The 20000-nt window shown below is 46.2% G+C and overlaps 1 protein-coding gene across 2 annotated transcripts in view; it reads left to right on the top strand.

The window, feature by feature from the left end:
* The window catches only part of ubr3 (ubiquitin protein ligase E3 component n-recognin 3), a 92853-nt gene that overhangs the window by 11052 nt on the left and 61801 nt on the right, over positions 1-20000 (top strand). For both annotated transcript variants that reach the window (XM_063213574.1, XM_063213573.1), the window contains exons 9-18: positions 4085-4264; positions 12804-12937; positions 13469-13555; positions 13875-13940; positions 14535-14624; positions 15102-15230; positions 17561-17613; positions 17941-18074; positions 19373-19458; positions 19794-19935. In XM_063213574.1, coding sequence (XP_063069644.1) covers positions 4085-4264; positions 12804-12937; positions 13469-13555; positions 13875-13940; positions 14535-14624; positions 15102-15230; positions 17561-17613; positions 17941-18074; positions 19373-19458; positions 19794-19935 — 1101 coding nt within the window. The remainder of the gene's footprint in view (positions 1-4084; positions 4265-12803; positions 12938-13468; positions 13556-13874; positions 13941-14534; positions 14625-15101; positions 15231-17560; positions 17614-17940; positions 18075-19372; positions 19459-19793; positions 19936-20000) is intronic.

The raw sequence follows: 20000 nt of genomic DNA, 5'->3' as shown, positions 1-20000 counted from the left end.
ACACACACACACACACAGAGTGTGCTGACACTTAATGAACTGCCAAGCCCACGGCAGCTGTGAGAGAGAGTTGGCAGTGGGCTGGACTGGGTGCCAGCTAATGTCTCCTTTACACCTAACAATAGCTGTGTGTGTGTGTGTGTGCATGCGTATGTGCACGTGTGTGCATCTGTGATCAGTCATGTAAGCATGCGTGCTTGTGAATGCTGCCATGCAAGGCAAAGTGCGCTAGCTATGTCAACATTGAAACTGAGAAAACATGCCTTCAAAGCCTTGGTATTGGGTTGAATATTGTAGCTACTGCAAATCTGATATGGCAATATCGTAGACGAGACACATTAGGACCATAAGGCTTTGTCACAAGATAAAGGAGGTAATGTTGAAGAACATTTTCAGTCTAAACTCAATTTTTACTCCACTTTTTGTAGGGCAGTAGTATTGATGACCATGTCTGTATGTTTATTCGAGAGTGGCTCCTCCCATTCTCTTTGGTGCGTGCGTGCGTGCGTGCGTGCGTGCGTGCGTGTCTGTCTGTCTGTCTGTCTGTCTGTCTGTCTGTCTGTCTGTCTGTGTGTGTGTGTGTGTGTGTGTGTGTGTGTGTGTGTGTGTGCGCGCGTGCGTTTCAGCTTTTTAATGGGTGGGGTGTGCTGTGTCTTTGTCTTTGTCTTTGCACACCCCTCCTGAGTTAAACAGACAATGAAGCTTACTGAAGCCTGTCATTTGGTGTAAAGAGAGAGTGACTCACCCACTGTACCATACACCTCCTTAGCACCCCCACTGGCTATAGCCGTGTGTGTGTGTGTCCGTGTCCGTGTCTGTGTAAGGGATTGAACTTTTTTTTGTCTCAAAAAGACTTATCCCCTTAGCGCAGCACTGTGGCTCATAGCAATGTTGTTATGATGTAGTTAAGCATTTTCAGCAAGTGAACAGGGGCGCTGGCGACCCCTGCTGCAGTAAGAGGCTACAAAATCTAAATGAGGCTTGTGGTTTTTTACTGCATGAAATGGAGATTCGTACCTGACTACTCCTCCCCTATTCTCTCTCCACACCACATACCCGCACCTCACTCTCTTCCTCACACCTCCTTATCCTAACTCCTGCTTCTCCTCGTCCGTACTCTTCCCCCTCCACCTCCTCACTCCCCCTCCTCATCCTCACTGCACCACCTGCACAGTATCTCCATTAGTTGTAGTGTTTCTGCAGCGTCCCCAATGGATTTAACTGCTGCAGTGCAGTGTACAGTTCTCTCCCAGAGATTCTAAGATTATATACTAGAGCTACGCCAATGCAATAGGTTGCTATGGGTGCCAGGCGTGAACAGGCTCAACTAGACCCTCAACAACCCCAGGAAGTTACAATGACCGTACGAAAAGGTCCTTAGGTCTGCATGAAAGGTTTTTTCCCCCTCCCCATCCTCCTAGCGAAACTAGAACCCACAAACAGTGGCCATTGGCACCTCTCTCTTTTTGAGTCTCTCTGACTCTACCAAAGAGGTTGCGGTTCCGGATCCGGAAAAGGCTGGATAATAGGGATTTTCACAGGATCCGGATCTGGCAGGATCTTAAGCAGTGGATCCGGTATCCGGCAGTTACCTAAAAATCAGGATCTGGTGCATCTCTAGGTTTTACCTAGCCTAGGCTTTTCAGTCAGTCTTTCACAACCCCAATCACTGCTTGGAGTGAAAGCCCTTTGGAAGCGGCCGTTGCAGGCAGTTTGTCAGTAAGCCAATGAGTCTAAAAAATAGTTTGAGCCAACGTAATAAAAAGGGCCCACGTGTGCGAGTAGACTATGTGTTTCAACCCTTTCGTAGGATCCGGTATCCGGTTCCGGATCCGGCAGGATCTTAAGCAGTGGATCCGGTATTCGGCAGGATCCTAAAAATCAGGATCCGGTGCATTTCTATTGGATATAATAAGAGGAATCGAAACACGGCCACTCGATGCAAAAGCGTGTGCTCAAAATGCGGTCTCCTAAGGAGGCGTTGTCCCTCCTTCTTCTTCTCTTTTCGTGGTGTTTGCACAAGACGTGCGCTACCGCCATCTACAGCGCTAAGGGGACTCCATTTATTCTCTACCTCAAGACTCCGAAGGTCTCCTAATCGAAGGTCTCCTAATCGAAGGTCTCCTAAAGGGGCGTTCACCCGACGTAAAGTGGATACCGGAAAAGAACCCGCCTGCTTTATCTCCCTCTCATATGCGATTCTCTGACTCTACTCTGCAGAGATGGGGCGTATTCCTCTGCAGCTATGCTTGCTCATTGGTGACTTTGCAGACAAAAAAGGGCGTGTCCTCCTGCTGCAGCTCTATCAGCTCATAGGCCACTTTGCAGAAAAAAAAAAAAAAAGTGTGTGCTGTCGCCTTCTTGGTGACTGCAGGGAAAATGATGCGCATGTCCTGTGTCTTCTCTTCTGGCCGATTGGACACTGCAGAGCATGTGGGCGTGTCCCGTTGTAATCTCTGCTGCCTCATTGGTGACTGCAGAGAAGTGGGTCTGTCGTCGACTGATTGGTCAGTGCTGAGAAAATGGGTTTGTCTGCCGGCATCTCTGCCCTCTGATTGGTGACTTGGTTGAAAAAAAATGAACACGCACTGCCGTTAAGCTCTTCCAGCTGATTTGGCCTTTTGAAAACAGACGGTATTGTATTGTGTGCTGGTGGTTTCCCTTCTGGAACCGGCCAGACTGGTGCGGTGCGCTGTGCTGTGCTGTGCTGTGTTGCATGATCCAGTGGTGACTCGTTGACACCCGGCCGGTGCCTTATCAAATGGGTGTGCACTGTGCATGTGCAGCGAGCACAGCACACTGCTGTAGCTCTTTGAGTGCCATGGACTTGAAAACGAGTCTTTTCAGAATGTGTGGCACAGTGCCAAAGACTTGATATCAAGTAATTTGCGTTTTTTTAAGGGGGTGGGGCCTAACACGTTGATCTGGTATTTTTGTTGTTCACATGGACAAAGAACTACATTTTTTATGGCTCTTGAAAAAACACTCAAATGTTGAAAAAAGCCTGGCAACCCCCCGGTCTGAATTTGAAAATGGCTGGCACTCAATGAGTTAAACATGCAGGCATAACACAAACGCACTCGGATCATGAGCTGCGAGTGACCATGAAAAAAATGGTCAGAAGTAGAAAGTATTGCAATTAGTAATGTACGTAGTAGTCATTTATGGAGTCAATGATGGGAATCAATTTTGCATGTATTTGGAATATAACATTTTTTGCAATCTCTTTCTTTTCCTCCTGTACTTTCTCCCTCTCTTTCTCTCACTTGTCTCATCTTGCTCTCTCGTGTCTTCCACTGGCTTCACTCCTCCTCTCTTCTTTCCCCTCTTCTCTTCTTTCTGTATTCTCCTCTTTCCTCTGCTCCCCTCTTCTCTCCTTTCCTCACCCCTCCTTGTTGATCCTGTCATTACCCTGTCTAACCTCTCTTCACCTCTCTTCTTCTCTCCTCACCTCTTCTGTTGTCACCTCTTCTCATCTCACTCTCCACACTCTTCTCCTCCCTCCACCCTTTATTGAACCTGCTCCTCTCCTCTCTCCTTTTCATCTTGTTTCCTCTCCTCTCCTCTCCTCTCCTCACATTTGTTCTACCCACCTCCTCTCCTCTCCTCCTTCTCTCTCCTCCTCTCCTCTCCTCTCCTCTCCTCTCCTCTCCTCTCCTCACATTTGTTCTACCCACCTCCTCTCCTCTGTTCTACCCACCTCCTCTCCTCTCCTTCTGCTCTCCTGCATTTCCCCTCTCCTCCTCCTCCTCCACATCATCCTCTCCTCTCCTCCCCCTTTCCATCTCCTCCACCTCTCCTCTCCTCCACCTCATCTCCTCTACCTCATCCTCTCCTCTCCTCTCCTTCTCCTCTCCTCTCCTCTCCTCCCCTCTCCCCCTCATCCTCTCCTCATCCTCTCCTCTCCTCCTCCCTCCTCCTCCTCCTCTCCTCCTCCTCCTCCCATCTCCTCTCCTCCATCCTCTCCTCTCCTCTCCTCCTCTCCTCTCCCCATCCTCTCCTCTCCTCCTCTCCTCTCCCCATCCTCTCCCCATACTCTCCCCATTCTCTCCTCTCCTCTGCTCTCCTCTCCTCCGCACCCCAGATGAGGAGAATAGCCACCACGTGGTGGTGAACTGTGGTGAGGCGCTGCTGAAGAACAACACCTACTGGCCCCTGGTGAGCGACTTCATCAACATCCTGTCCCACCAGAGTGTGGCCAAGCGCTTCCTGGAGGACCACTCGCTGCTCATGTACTGGATGAGCTTCGTGTCCTTCTTCCAAGGTCAGTCAGTCAGTCAGTCACGCACGCACGCGCATACACACACACACACACACACACACACACACACACACACACACACACACACACATGCACGCACGCACGCACGCGCGCACACACACACAGTAGATGTGCAAGTACATACGTACACACACATGTACACAGTAGATGTGTACACACAACACACGTCTGCGTACACACGTCTATCACGACATGACATGTTGACAGATGTTCATGAAAGGTTTGTAAGGTCTTTCTCAGAAGTTTATTTCAAATCCACATGGTCAAATGTCCTCATGCCTGCCAGATGAGGTGGTTTGGAGAGAGAGAGCAAGAGAGAGAGAGAGAGAGCAAGAGAGAGAGCGAGAGAGAGAGAGAGAGAGAGAGAGAGAGAGAGAGAGAGAGAGAGAGAGAGAGAGAGAGAGAGAGAGAGAGAGAGAGAGAGAGAGAGAGCGAGAGAGAGAGAGAGAGAGAGAGAGAGAGAGAGAGAGGCAAAAGGAGGAGAGAAAAGGAGCAGCATGAGTGTGGGTGATGGGGGAGAGTACCCATAATCCCCTCTGTCCCTCCCTGTCCATTTCAGTCAGTGTCACTACAGATCTCATCTGTACATGTGTGTGTCTGTGCGTATGTCTGTGTGTGTGTGAGAGAGAGAGAGAGAGAGAGAGTGTGTGTGTGTGTGTGTGTGTGTGTGTGTGTGTGTGTGCACGCACGCACGCACACACACACAGTAGATGTGCAAGTACATACGTACACACACATGTACACAGTAGATGTGTACACACAACACACGTCTGCGTACACACGTCTATCACGACATGACATGTTGACAGATGTTCATGAAAGGTTTGTAAGGTCTTTCTCAGAAGTTTATTTCAAATCCACATGGTCAAATGTCCTCATGCCTGCCAGATGAGGTGGTTTGGAGAGAGAGAGAGAGAGAGAGAGAGAGAGAGAGAGAGAGAGAGAGAGAGAGAGAGAGAGAGAGAGAGAGAGAGAGAGAGAGAGAGAGAGAGAGAGAGAGAGAGAGAGAGAGAGAGAGAGAGAGAGAGAGAGAGAGAGAGAGAGAGAGAGAGAGAGAGAGAGAGAGAGAGAGAGAGAGAGAGAGAGAGAGAGAGGCAAAAGGAGGAGAGAAAAGGAGCAGCATGAGTGTGGGTGATGGGGGAGAGTACCCATAATCCCCTCTGTCCCTCCCTGTCCATTTCAGTCAGTGTCACTACAGATCTCATCTGTACATGTGTGTGTCTGTGCGTATGTCTGTGTGAGAGAGAGTGTGTGTGTGTGTGTGTGTGTGTGTGTGTGTGTGTGTGTGTGTGTGTGTGTGTGTGTGTGTGTGTGTGTGTGTGTGTGTGTGTGTGTGTGTGTGTGTGTGTGTGTGTGTGTGTGTGTGTGTGTGTGTGTGTGTGTGTGTGTGTGTGTGTGTGTGTGTGTGTTTGTTCACCTCGCCGTGTCCACTTGATATCCCGTAGAGAAAGTGTCAGCCATCCAGTGACTCATGAGGTGCACCAACTAGAGCGTGACTGATGTGCTGGGCTGGCCGCTGGACGGCCTCTTGCAAAATAAATAAACAAAAACATAAATAAAAGAAGTCACATTCTGTTGCTACGTATGCTGCCACTCACAGCACTCCGCACAGTGCTGCACCCACACATAACACACAAAACACAAAAATGCCATGTCATACCCAGGGCCGCTGGCAGTGTTCGCTGGGGCCAGGACAAAGTCATCTGAAAGGGCCCCCTACCTAATACATACACTGTAATGGGGACCCAATTCTGGGCCCCCAGGACAACATACCCCTTTGTCCCCCCTGTCGGCAGGCCTGGTCATACCATACCATACTATACACTAAGGATAGACCGATATATATATCGGTATTGGTATCGGGCCGATATTTGCATATTTTAAGTGTATGGTATCGGCCGATATGCGTGTCGTTTTGGCCGATACGCAATATTTATTATTTTATTTATGTCATTCTTTTTTTTGTGAAAGCACCAAGACACTTAATTTTTTAATTACTTGATTGTTAGACATTACTTGATTGTTTGAGTGGGTGTTTAAATGTTACAAGTTCTACCTCAATTTGATAATGTTAAAGGAATGTTTATTTTTAACTTGAGACCTGGAATATTTGTCATTTTTTTAACCTTTTTTTTTAACCCATATCGGCCCCAAATATCAGGTATCAGAATTCGGGCATCGGCCAAGGGTGATGAAAAAAAAATCGGTATCGCATCGGCCATTAAAAAACCTGTATCGGTCGACCCCTACAATACACTATGAAACTCATACCATACCACACCCTGCGTCACCGCACCATGAGACACCACATCACACCATACCACATCATATCAATACTATACCATGCTACACCACATCACACCATACCAATAGTATACTATACCATGTTACACCACACCACATCGTACCGCATCACACCATACCAATAGTATACTATACCATGTTACACCACACCACATCAGATCACATCACACCATACCAATAGTATACTATACCATGTTGCACCACACCACATCATATCACATCACACCATACCAATAGTATACTATACCATGTTGCACCACACCACATCATATCACATCACACCATACCAATAGTATACTATACCATGTTACACCACACCACATCATATCACATCACACCATACCAATAGTATACTATACCATGTTACACCACACCACATCAGATCACATCACACCATACCAATAGTATACTATACCATGTTGCACCACACCACATCATATCACATCACACCATACCAATAGTATACTATACCATGTTACACCACACCACATCGTACCGCATCACACCATACCAATAGTATACTATACCATGTTACACCACACCACATCGTACCGCATCACACCATACCAATAGTATACTATACCATGTTACACCACACCACGACATACCACACCACATCATACCATACCACACCACACCACACCACACCATATTGCATACTATACCATACCACACCATGTTGCACCACACCATGGCATACTATACCATACCACACCATATTGCACCACACCATGGCATACTATACCGCACCACACACCACAGCATACTATACCATACCACATCATACCAATACCTCACCATAACATGTCCCACCACACCATACCATTCCATACCATATTACACCACACCATGGCATACTATACCATGCTACACCAGTTCATGCCACACCCCACCTTACCACACCATGCTGTACTATACCAGTGTTTCTCAACTGGTGGGTCGCGACCCAAAAGTGGGTCGCGGAGGGGTCATGGGTGGGTCACGGAGCCTTGGTGTAAGAAAAATTGTAATTAAAAAAAAAAATCCAACTTTTCCTGCAACAATTTACAACTTTTATTTTGATAGGATAGTGAACTCTGTGTCATCTGTCGTCAAAGATACAATTTTAATTTTTATGCGAGATGGATAGCGTGCAACCAGTCATTCGAGTCTTGGTTACATTTTGAGAATTGCATTGAATTGACTTGAACGCTAAAAAAATTGGGTCGCGACCGAATGAGAGTGGAAAATGGTGGGTCCCAAGACTGTTCCAGTTGAGAACCACTGTACTATACCATACCACACCACACCATATTGTACACTAAAAAACCACACCACACCACACCACCCTTCTCCAGTCCATACACTGCACTAGGTTTACCATGCTCTATCATAGTCGGCTGTAGTGCATGCAACATCACGATAAATGACATTAGACTTGGTGCCCTTTTATCCAAAAGCAAGTCACGGTAGAGGACTCATGACAACTCCCTACCCCAGATCACATAATATAAACACACACACACACACACACACACACACACACACACTCGCACAGTGTTGCCATGTCTCCAGTGTATGTATGTCAACTGTCTCCCCCAGCCCTATAAATAGCATTGGGGTCAGACCACCACACGCCCCCCCCTTCCCTTCGCCAGTGTCACCTTTCACCGCCCAGAGCCTCACACATCTCCATTGGCAATAACACAGGGATGCATACACACTGACGCCTGATGCATAGGCTTTCACACACACACACACACACACACACACACACACACACACACACACACACACACACACACACACACACACACACACACACACACACACACACACACACACACTGACGCCTGATGCTAAGGCATAAACACACACGCCGATGCACACACAACGATGCATACGCACACAAACACACACACACACACACACACACACACACACACACACACACATGTGGGGTCAGATGCAGACACACACGATGCATGTACAAATGCATGCATCAAAGCATGCACATGCACACCATACGATGTGTGGTGGTAGTGTACTGCATTGTGGTTAGAGGGGTATTGAACTACAGTAGTGGGTTCAGGTTGTATTGTCTGGTACGATGCAGTGTGTTATTTATTATGACATGATGCAGACACGCACACAAACACACACACCTGACCACACACACACACACACACACACACACACGCGCGCACACACACGCACACACACACACACACACACACACACACACACACACACACACACACACACACACACACACACACACACACACACACACACACACACACACACACACACACACACACACACACACACACACAGTGTTTGCTTTCACTGGCGAGACCTTCCATACATACGGTACATATCCCGCCTGTCTGGACCTGTAGACTGCATTTTCATCATACAAATTTGAACGCACATCACATGCATATCATGAACACATTTTAAAAGCTCGTGTCTCACAATATGAACGTGATGCACCGAAATAGCAAATATATTCCCCGGACAGCTGACATTCATAACATTTACACTATGTATATTGCATTATCATTTATCCACCTTGCAAAAGACCATGTAATCAGCAGCATCCAATCTGTGGGGAGAAATGCAGGTTGAAGGGGCATCACAAGGTTGAGCAGACGGTGGTTACTGTAGTTCAAGATAAACTGATGCACTGGTGAAATTCTCTGAACGCGATTCTGGCGGCAAATTAAATATGCCTATATCATTAAATATCATGTGTACCCAAATTACATTACATTACATTACATTGCATTTGGCAGACGCTTTATAACCAAAGCGACTTTCAAAAGAGGACATAATCAAGCCAACATCACAAGCAAATACAAAGTGCACAGGAGATATACAGAACAACATTTTTATAAAGAGTAAATAACGAGTACACACACACACACAAACACACACACACAAACTAAACTAAACTAAACATCATGTCAGGAGTCTGCCCTGGGGCAAGGCCAGTTCAAGCATTAGTCTAGTAGATTATCTCGAAAGAGGAATGTCTTAAGTTGTTTCTTGAAAGCTGCAAGAGATGTGCTCAGTCTTGCTGCCTCTGGGAGACTGTTCCACCACTTGGGTACCACAACGGAGAACAATCTTGACTGGAACAATCTTGACTGAAAATATACTGTACAGCAGGGGTGGAGAACCTTTTTCACTCGAAGAGCCACTTCAAATTCATCCGAGAGCCGTAAAAGTCCTCTGAGGGCCGTACCATGAACACAAACCAGGATTTTCCTCTTCAATTTAGGCCTATATTGAAGACAGCCACCTTTTAAACAAACAACACCTTCTCTATGTCCCCTGAATATAACTTAATGGTATTGCAAATGCATTTTCTAAGATTCCTTTACAAAGTATGTCATATGTGAAGCTGCATAACATTAAAATTATATAGGGGGGCGGATAAAATGGCCTCAAGGGCTGCAAGCGGCCCTCGAGACATAGGTTCCCCACCCCTGATGTACAGTATGTACATGTTTCCTATGTCCTTAACATATAGCGTGCTGTATGTAGGGATGTTATGTGATTCCTGATCTGATTAGATTAATCCTTTTGCCTGATATATGCATGTAGTGGATTTGTATCTGTCTGGTGCAGACCCTGGTGGGGCATCTGCAAATGTGTCTCGCCTTGTGCTAGGTCACGCTGAAGAGCTGCCAGGCTAGACAGACACATGATATCAAATGTTGCTGCGCGTGTGTGTGCGTGTGCGTGTGTGTGTGTGCGTGTGTGTGTGTGTGTGTGTGTGTGTGTGTGTGTGTGTGTGTGTGTGTGTGTGTGTGTGTGTGTGTGTGTGTGTGTGTGTGTGTGTATGTGTGTGTGTGTGTGTGCGCGCGTGTGCGTGCGCGCGCGTGTGTGTGTGTGTGTGTGCGTAGGCCTGTCACGATAACAATTTTTGCCAGACGATAACGATAACAAGAAATTATTGCGATAATCGATAATATTGTCTCTCTCGCCATTTTCAAACAATGTAATGTGCAATAAAAAACACTGCTATGCAAGGTGCGGCCTCCTTCTTGAAACATTGAATGTAACATTTGAGCCAGCAGACTCAGAGGTTTAAATAATTAAGATTGACGCCTGCTCCAAGAAGAAATGTGTCAAACAATATAATGACGTAAAAATGCAATAAAAATGTGACTACACCCCTTCACATTTTTAAAGCATCACGTCGGGGGATATATATGTTTTTAAATACGTCCTCATGGAGCACAATAGGCTCTAAATAGGCTTTTTTGTATTTATTATTAAGGTAAGTTAAAGTCTTTCTTTAACATTTTCTGTTATTTATCTTTCTCAAGCACACTGAATGGCTTATAGGCCTATCCATGGTGTGATGTAAAATAACCTTGGTGGGGTATTGTTAATTCACAAATTATTACTTAGACAGCTTATTTCAAACAAATGCACGTTGTTACTAGCTAATTGTCAGTCAAAACCCAAATCAGCCCTGTTAAAGGCATTTCAACATCAGCAAAAAGCAAAAGAGCATGAACAGATGCACAAGTTCCATCTCTCTCTCTCTCTCTCTCTCTCTCTCTCTCTCTCTCTCTCATACCCTCGACTGGAACAAGTTGCAATTATGCGCTCTTTAAAGTCCTTTATGAACGCCCATACATTGTTTCTTATGAGTTATGAGTCGCCATGCCTCTGTTTCCCCTGTAGCGCGCTCAACCGTTCACGTTCTCCTGGTGTGACAGATTTAAATCCACGAATCTTATCTTCATGATTTGCTTGCGGACTGCCTACTCATATTGTTAGGTCTAAATAAACAAGAAATATAGCGAAAATCACAAAAAGAACAGACAACGAACGTCGGGGTAGGAGGCGCATTGAAATAGCCTAATAGTGGAAACTCGGCGAGGTTTAAAATAACAGCCTCAGAGCAAGTTTGTCGCGACGGCACCACTATTTCATGTTTGCACAAACACGTCTTCGTCGTGGATATTGGGTTGCTGCGCATGTTTCAAAATGAACATTTGCCTCCGTGTTGGAGCTGTTCATTCCCCTCTCTGAGGAACGTTGCAGATGCGCTGACTGAGACTGGAAGAATATTGCGCTCCTAGTCTCTAGCGCTGATTCTTTGTCGAGGAGCTTATAAGCGACGCGCGGGAACACCAGCGTTCTATTTCAAAGACGCAAGTAGCCAGATCAATGCACTTTTTTTCCAAGCAGAACTGCACTGAAACTTAAAATTACACCAACATTTAAGCGTCATTGCGCTGCGTTGGCCTATAACGAGCCACCAGTCTTACGGCTACGATAGAGAAAGGGAGAGAGGGAAAACAAAACATAACGCAAATAACTTATCGTTACTTATCGGGGCCAGAAAAGTGATCGTTCTTGTAAAAAGTTATCGTCCGATTTATTGACTTATCGTATATCGTGACAGGCTTAGTTCTGCGTGTGTGTGTGTTCTGCGTGTGTGTGTGTTCTGCGTGTGTGTGTGTTCTGTGTGTTGTTCTGTGTGTGTGTGTGTGTGCGTGTGCGCGCGTGTTAGTGTTAGTGTGTGTGTGTTCTGTGTGTTCTGTGTGTTCTCGTGTGTGTGTGTGTGCGTGCGTGCATGTGTGTGTGTGTGTGTGTGTGTGTGTGTGTGTGTGGCTCCCTGCAGGTGTGACTGAAAACAAATAACAACAAAGTTGCACTTTTGAGAAGGACTGCATGTCCAGAGTATTGTGCTAATTAACAGTGTCTTTTATCAGTGTGAAGATCTTTCTTGAAGTCTTCTCAGTTCAACTTTTTTCTTGGTCCAGCACCTTGTGATGTGTGCGTGTGTGCGTGTGTGCACTCGGGATTTTTTGTTGCACTCATGGTTTTCTCTATAGGATGTATTTACTCCAAGAGGAAAATGCGAAGGAAATCGTTTTTTAAAAAACAGAAATCGTTTAAAAAAAAAAAAAAAAAAAGTGTAAAAAAAAATAATAAATACATTTTTTTTCTTCTTTTTTTTTTTTCTTCATTTTCAGAAACTATGGCAGCCAGATTTAAACTATGGCGGTGCGCCATAGTTTCCTCAATGTATGGGAAACACTGAAGTGGGAGCTGAATGAGCACTTTGTAATGTGTGAATATTCTGTTCTCTTTCTGTCAGTTCATTCAGCATCTCTATGGGATCTCTTCCCAACAGAATTGCCTCACTCATCTTCAGAGAACCGGGGTCATATACATGTCCTAATGTTTTTTTTTTCTATCTGTGTAGGTATGAACCTGAATAAACGGGAGCTGAATGAGCATGTGGAATTCGAATCCCAGACGTATTACGCTGCCTTCGCTGCAGAGCTGGAAGCCTGTGCCCAGCCCATGTGGGGACTCCTGACACACTGCAAAGTCAAGGTCAGACCCAACGATCCCTCTCGTCATATACATATAGGCCTACTGTACATACTGTATAGTTCAGGTATGGGAGTCACTAGGGCTGTAACGATATTGTATCGAATCGAGAAATCGTGATACAGAGTCACAATACTGTATCGTGATGCAAGAAAGCAGTATCGTGATACACCCAAGCTATGTTGCCCTTCTGTCCAGAAAACAACCACATGATATGATGCGATGGTGATTCAAATCAACCTTTTTTTTAAATCGTGGGGTGTATCGAACTGTAGGTCAAAAATCGTGATACGAACTGAATCGTGAGTTGAGTGTATCGTTAAAGCCCTAGGAGTCACTGCACGATACTGCTGAGTGAAAGGATCAATCCGATAGCTCAGCACCACCGATAATCTATGAGGCTTCGGGAGGGAGGTTTACTAACGTTGCACGCCACACTCTGCTAGTTGGCCTCCATTACATACACATCCTCTCCACATCTTCCTTAACCTCCAGCAGTTTATTATATTGAATGTTACTCTATGTTCCTTCCAGGAGACGCAGGAGTACACCAAGACCGTGGTGCGCTACTGCCTAGAAGCCCTTCAGCTCTGGTTCGATAACATTGGCTTTGTGGACGAGGTAAAACATTTATTAAAGGTTTCATTTTTTAAAGTTTAATGCTTTATTTAACTTTACATATGTACACTAGAATATTACACTTAGAAGTTGGTAAAAAATACCAACAAAATCTCAGTATGGTGGTTGCTGATGTTAAACACTCTCAAGACAACCGTTGTATTCACTTTTTAATGAACTAAACTCATACACCTCCAGGTGGACTACAGTGTATTGTCCCCACTCCCCAGAACATTTTCAGAATAAAAGTCTGCTGTTAAAGGAAATGCATTCATGATAAACAGCTAACACCTGAGTGGTGCATGTTCTCTTCCTCTCTCAGCCCGCTCCCAATCAGGTGACGTTTCACTTGCCTCTTCACAGATACTACGCCATGTTTCTCAGCAAGGTATGTACCGGTTTGCACACCTTCTACTGCCACCCATAGACTCATACCTTGTCCATATGTTGTAATAAGCACCGATTACAACATACTAATTTGTTCTGAGAATTCACAGGTTGTTGGGAATTGTTCTGTATGTATAATTCTATAAATCCAATTATTAATCTAAACATATTAATGATGACTAAGAAACTTAAACCATGCTTGTACTGACGGAGAGATGATCTCCCTGAGATCTTGTGTATGTCTTTGTGTCTCAACATTTGAACAAACACCCCCGTGACTACATCATTTATTTGCCAATGCTTCCCTTATGAAAAATAGACTAATGCCCCCTAATTACAACTAAGCTCTGACCCCTCTCAGCGACCCCCGTAGAACTCCCCACGGCTCTAGAGCCCCCCTTGAGAAACACCAGTATAAAGGGTGCACCTTGCACCTTCTCATGTGTGTCAAGTGTCAAGATGTGAATGTGAATGTGACCCATGCATGTCAGTGTGCAGTCAGGTATTATTGAAGGGGATATACCAGTCCTGTGTGTGTGTGTGTGTGTCTGTGTGTGTCTGTGTGTCTGTGTGTGTGTGTGTCTGTGTGTCCCAGGCGGTGAAGTGCCAAGGTCTGGACCTGGACAGCCTTCTGCCCGACCAGGAGATGCTCATGAAGATCATGGTGCATCCTCTTCAGATCCAGGTAGGCAGCCCACACCTGTTACCTGTAGCTAGGGTGCTGTAGCCCACACCTGTTACCTGTAGCTAGGGTGCTGTAGCCCACACCTGTTACCTGTAGCTAGAGGGCTTTAACAAACCTGCACACCTGTTAATGCTCAAAAACAGCATCTGGATGCCTGTTAAGGCCTGTGTCTATCGAGCGCAGCGCTTTTAGTATGCAACATCTGTTATCGGTCAGTTGTTGCGTCACAGCAGGATGACCTTTTAAACAGCTATATGATGTTATGTCATCATAATGTTTTTTTATATAAAGCTGGGGCTGTCACAACAATGTGTATGTGTGTGCGTGTATGTGTGTGTGCACATACGTTTTCTGTGTGTGTGTGTGTGTGTGTGTGTGTGTGTGTGTGTGTGTGTGTGTGTGTGTGTGTGTGTGTGTGTGTGTGTGTGTGTGTGTGTGTGTGTGTGTGTGTGTGTGTGTGTGTGTCTCCATCCACAGGTGAGCCTGTCTGAGATCCACAGTAACATGTGGGTGAGGAACGGCCTGCAGATTAAAGGCCAGGCCATGACCTACGTCCAGTCGCACTTCTGCAACTCCATGATCGACCCAGACATCTACCTGCTGCAGGTGAGCAGTGAGCACACGGCACTAATAAGGCTTTTAGGGCTGTAACGATATTGTATCGAACCGAGAAAACGTGATACACAGAGTCACGATACTGTATCGTGATACAAAGAGGCAGTATTGTGATACGCCCTTTTATGCCGTGTCCAGACCAAGAGCGAACTACGCTGCCTGGTAGCGTGGGTAGCAGAAGAAGTTTCGCCTTGAATTCGCTGTATTCGCTCTGGACGCTGCACTGACATGTTTGATTCAGCTAATCACATAACGGCTCTGTCTTGACAGCCTGGGACATTCCGCGATATCAACGTTCTAATTGGTTTTCGCCGAACCGCGTCATAGCGAATTCGCTTAAGATTAGCTTGAGTTTAATCGTCAAAATTCGCCCTGGTCGCTCAAGAAGCTTCGCTCCTGGCGAATTCGCTCTACTATATCGTTGTAGTGATATAGTATAACTGACAGACATAGTAACCTTACTGTTACCACATTGTTGTTTAGAACCACAATCGTATCAATATTAACACAATCGTATCCATAATGGGCAGACATAGCCTAGTGGTTAGGGAGGTGGTCTTGAGTTCAGAGGGTTGCAGGTTCGATTCCCACCCTCATCTCTCTCTCTCTCTCACCTCACCACCCTCACCTCTATTCATGACTGAAGTGCCCTTGAGCAAGGCACCTAACCCCACATTGCTCCAGGGACTGTAACCAATACACTGTTAAATAACTGTAAGTGACTTTGGATAAAAAAATGCCATCCATAAGCACCATCTAACTGTAATGAAATGTAATAGTAAATAGTAATAGTGACAATAGTAACACTATTAGGGATTGTTTTCTATGGCAGTCGCTAAGCAGGGATATCAGAATGACCTCCAGTGGCATCACAGCTGGTGCCCGCTAGTCATGCCACAGTTAATACCTGTGTTGACAACGCTGGCACTTTTGCCACCAGCCACAGTGGGCACAACCAATGCCAATGCAGCTTTTGCCTCAGAGCGATTAAAGCCATTGCCAAGTACAAGCTCCTATGAAATGTGCCAACATGTTCAAAGCGTCATGGAAGAATGGAGACTTCAGTCTGCACGCACGCACGCACGCACGCACACACACACACATAGCATACAGTAGAGTTCCTAATTCAGGGATTTGAAACTCAAACTGACCAAGAGCCAAAATCAAAATCTGAAACGAACTTGTGGACCAATGTCAATATTTATTCTAAAAACTAAACTGATTCCGAACTAAACTAAACTAAACCGATTCCGATCATAGTTCTCAAATGTGCCTACACGTCTTCTGTTGCATATGACTGTGTGAGCAGTGTCACTGGCCTGGCCACTCGTATCCCTGAGACACACCAAATTTCATGTCCAAATCTTATTACATTATACTTTATTTATATATAGGGACACTGTGTGAGATTTGTAGTGATTTATTTCTAGAAGTCATGCTGCCCATTCACTAATTTTACCTTTTTCATGAATACTTACCACCACCATTAAATTCTAATTATTCATTATGACTGGAAAAATTGCAATTTTCATACATTAAAAGGGGGATCTTCTCCATGGTCCGCCATTTTGAATTTCCATAAATAGCAATTTTTAGCTGCAAAAATGACTCTACTTGGACCACACTAGAAAATATTTGTTTATTACTTAGTAAACTTTCATGTAAAGATCAAATTTGGTAACAGGCAGCCCAGTTTCAATGAGCAGCATAGTTGCAGTACCTTTTTTGACCATTTCCTGCTCAGTGTCCCTTTAATGGTGTGTGTGGTGGGCCAACTGTAATACAAAATTGAAATTATTTCGCTGCCCAAATAAAACGGCTCCGCGGGTCAAGTTTTGTCCCTGGGCCTGCCCTATTTGCATTTGACATGCCTGCCCTAATTGAATAAGGTTTTGCACATGTGAGGCCTGTAGAGAGTCAAGGTCACATAGCCTCTGATGTCAGCTGTTGCCAATGGAGCAGCACGGGGCACATGTGATGTGATGCACTGCCAGTATAAGGAGACATGTGCGACAAGATCACACATCACAGAGGACGGTGGGAAGAGAAAGGACATGATGCACAAGCATACACACATACACATACACATACACATACACACACACACACACACACACATACACATACACATACACATACACACACACACACACACACATACACATACACATACACATGTGCCTGAATAAAGAGATGGAATAAAAAGACCACATTTTTGGGCCTTTTTGAATGACTAATGTGTCGCTGTTGCAATGGAGGACTTTGACGTACTATTCATACTTCCGTTATTTAGCGGTATTTGTTCATTTGTTTACTTCTAGGTCTGTGCATCTCGGCTGGATCCCGACTACTTTATATCTTCAGTTTTTGAAAGGTATGTTTGTCCAGGACCAGACACATATCAGAATGTAGAAATGAATTGTGTGTGTGTGTGTGAGTGTGTGTTTGTGTGTGTGTGAGAATGTGTAATGTTTACACACTGCGATGTTTAGTGACATTGGTATGCTGTGTAATAATAGTACCAATGGGATTGTGTGTGTGTGTGTGTGTGTGTGTGTGTGTGTGTGTGTGTGTGTGTGTGTGTGTGTGTGTGTGTGTGTGTGTGTGTGTGTGTGTGTGTGTGTGTGTGTGTGTGTGTGTGTGTGTGTGTGTGTGTGTGTGCGTGTGTGCGTGCGCGCGCGCGTGTCTTTGTGTGGTTTAGGTTCAAGGTTGTGGACCTGTTGACGATGGCCTCTCAGCACCAGAACACGGTGCTGGACTCGGAACAGGAGCGGCCCATGCTGGAGGGAGCCCTCACCTTCCTCGTCATCCTCAGCAGCCTGCGCATACACCTAGGTAGGTCACGGACAGTGTAGTCACCTAGGTAGGACATGGACAGTGTAGTCACCTAGGTAGGACACGGACAGTGTAGTCACCTAGGTAGGACATGGACAGTGTAGTCACCAGAGTAGGACACGAGCAGTGTAGTCGCCTAGGTAGGACCAGAACAGTGTAGTCGCCAGAGTAGGACACGGACAGTGTAGTCGCCTAGGTAGGTCACAGACAGTGTAGTCGCCTAGGTAGGACACGGACAGTGTAGTCACCAGAGTAGGACACGAGCAGTGTAGTCGCTAGAGTAGGACACGGACAGTGTAGTCACCAGAGTAGGACACGCACAGTGTAGTCGCCAGAGTAGGACACGGACAGTGTAGTCGCCTAGGTAGGACACGGACAGTGTAGTCACCTAGGTAGGACACGGACAGTGTAGTCACCTAGGTAGGACACGGACAGTGTAGTCACCTAGGTAGGACACGGACAGTGTAGTCACCTAGGTAGGACACGGACAGTGTAGTCGCCTAGGTAGGACACGGACAGTGTAGTCACCTAGGTAGGATACGAGCAGTGAAGTCGCCTAGGTAGGACACGAACAGGGCTGTCACCTAGGTAGGATACGGAAGAGTGTAGTCACCAGAGTAGGACACGAGCAGTGTAGTCGCTAGAGTAGGTCACGAGCAGTGTAGTCGCCTAGGTAGGACCAGAACAGTGTAGTCGCCAGAGTAGGACACGGACAGTGTAGTCGCCTAGGTAGGTCACAGACAGTGTAGTCGCCTAGGTAGGACACGGACAGTGTAGTCGCCTAGGTAGGACACGGACAGTGTAGTCACCTAGGTAGGACACGCACAGTGTAGTCACCTAGGTAGGACACGAACAGTGAAGTCACCTAGGTAGGACACGGACAGTGTAGTCACCTAGGTAGGACACGCACAGTGTAGTCACCTAGGTAGGACACGAACAGTGAAGTCACCTAGGTAGGACACGGACAGTGTAGTCGCCTAGGTAGGACACGCACAGTGAAGTCACCTAGGTAGGACACGGACAGTGTAGTCGCCTAGGTAGGACACGCACAGTGTAGTCACCTAGGTAGGACACGAACAGTGAAGTCACCTAGGTGGGACACCAATAGTAAGGTCACCAGGGTATGACATGACTAGTTACACGAATAGTAAAGTCCCCTCTCCTCCTCCTCCTCTCTCCTCCTCCTCCTTTCTCCACCTCTCCCTCCTCTCTCCTCCTCCTCTCTCCACCTCTCCCTCCTCTCTCCTCCTCCTCTCTCCACCTCTCCCTCCTCTACCTCCTCCTCTCTCCTCCTCCAGGCATGGCTGATGATGAGATCTTGAGAGCGGAGATGGTTTCTCAACTCTGCATGAATGACCGCACACACAGCTCCCTCCTCGACCTCGTATCCTTCTACAACAGGGTGTGTGCGTGCGTGCGTGCGTGCATGCGTTCGTGCGTGCGTGCGTGTGAGTCTGTGTATCAATATTGTCGTGCTTGTGTGTGTCTGTGTATCAATATTGTCTTTTTTGTCTGTCTGAATGTCAAAAGAATAGTGTGTCTGTCTGCCTGTCTGTCCATCTATTATGTCCATCTATATGTCCTTCGTCAGCAAGTCCTCAGTAAGGCCTCCATGTAAGTAAGACCTCCATGCTGTGTGTGTGTGCACGTGTGTGTGTTTGTGTGAGTGTGGCTGTTCATGTGTGTCTATGTGCTTCCTTGACGCCGTGTCCTCTTGAGATCCCGGAGAACCCCAACCCCAAGAGCGGCATCGTGCCCGGCAGCTGCAGCTTTGAGGACATGCTGTCAGCTGTGGCCGACTTCAAGGCCCCCGTCTTCGAACCCGGAGGCTCCATGCAGCAGGGCATGTACACACCCCAAGGTACGGACTGCACCTGTGTGTGTGTGTGTGTGTGTGTGTTAGGGCTGGTATGGGAAAAAAATGTA

This window comes from Engraulis encrasicolus, chromosome 13 (genome assembly GCF_034702125.1).
Source record: "Engraulis encrasicolus isolate BLACKSEA-1 chromosome 13, IST_EnEncr_1.0, whole genome shotgun sequence".
In the NCBI taxonomy this organism is placed as follows: domain Eukaryota; kingdom Metazoa; phylum Chordata; class Actinopteri; order Clupeiformes; family Engraulidae; genus Engraulis; species Engraulis encrasicolus.
The sequence above is the reverse complement of the archived record's forward strand: the minus strand, read 5'-3'. Positions and strand labels throughout refer to the sequence as shown.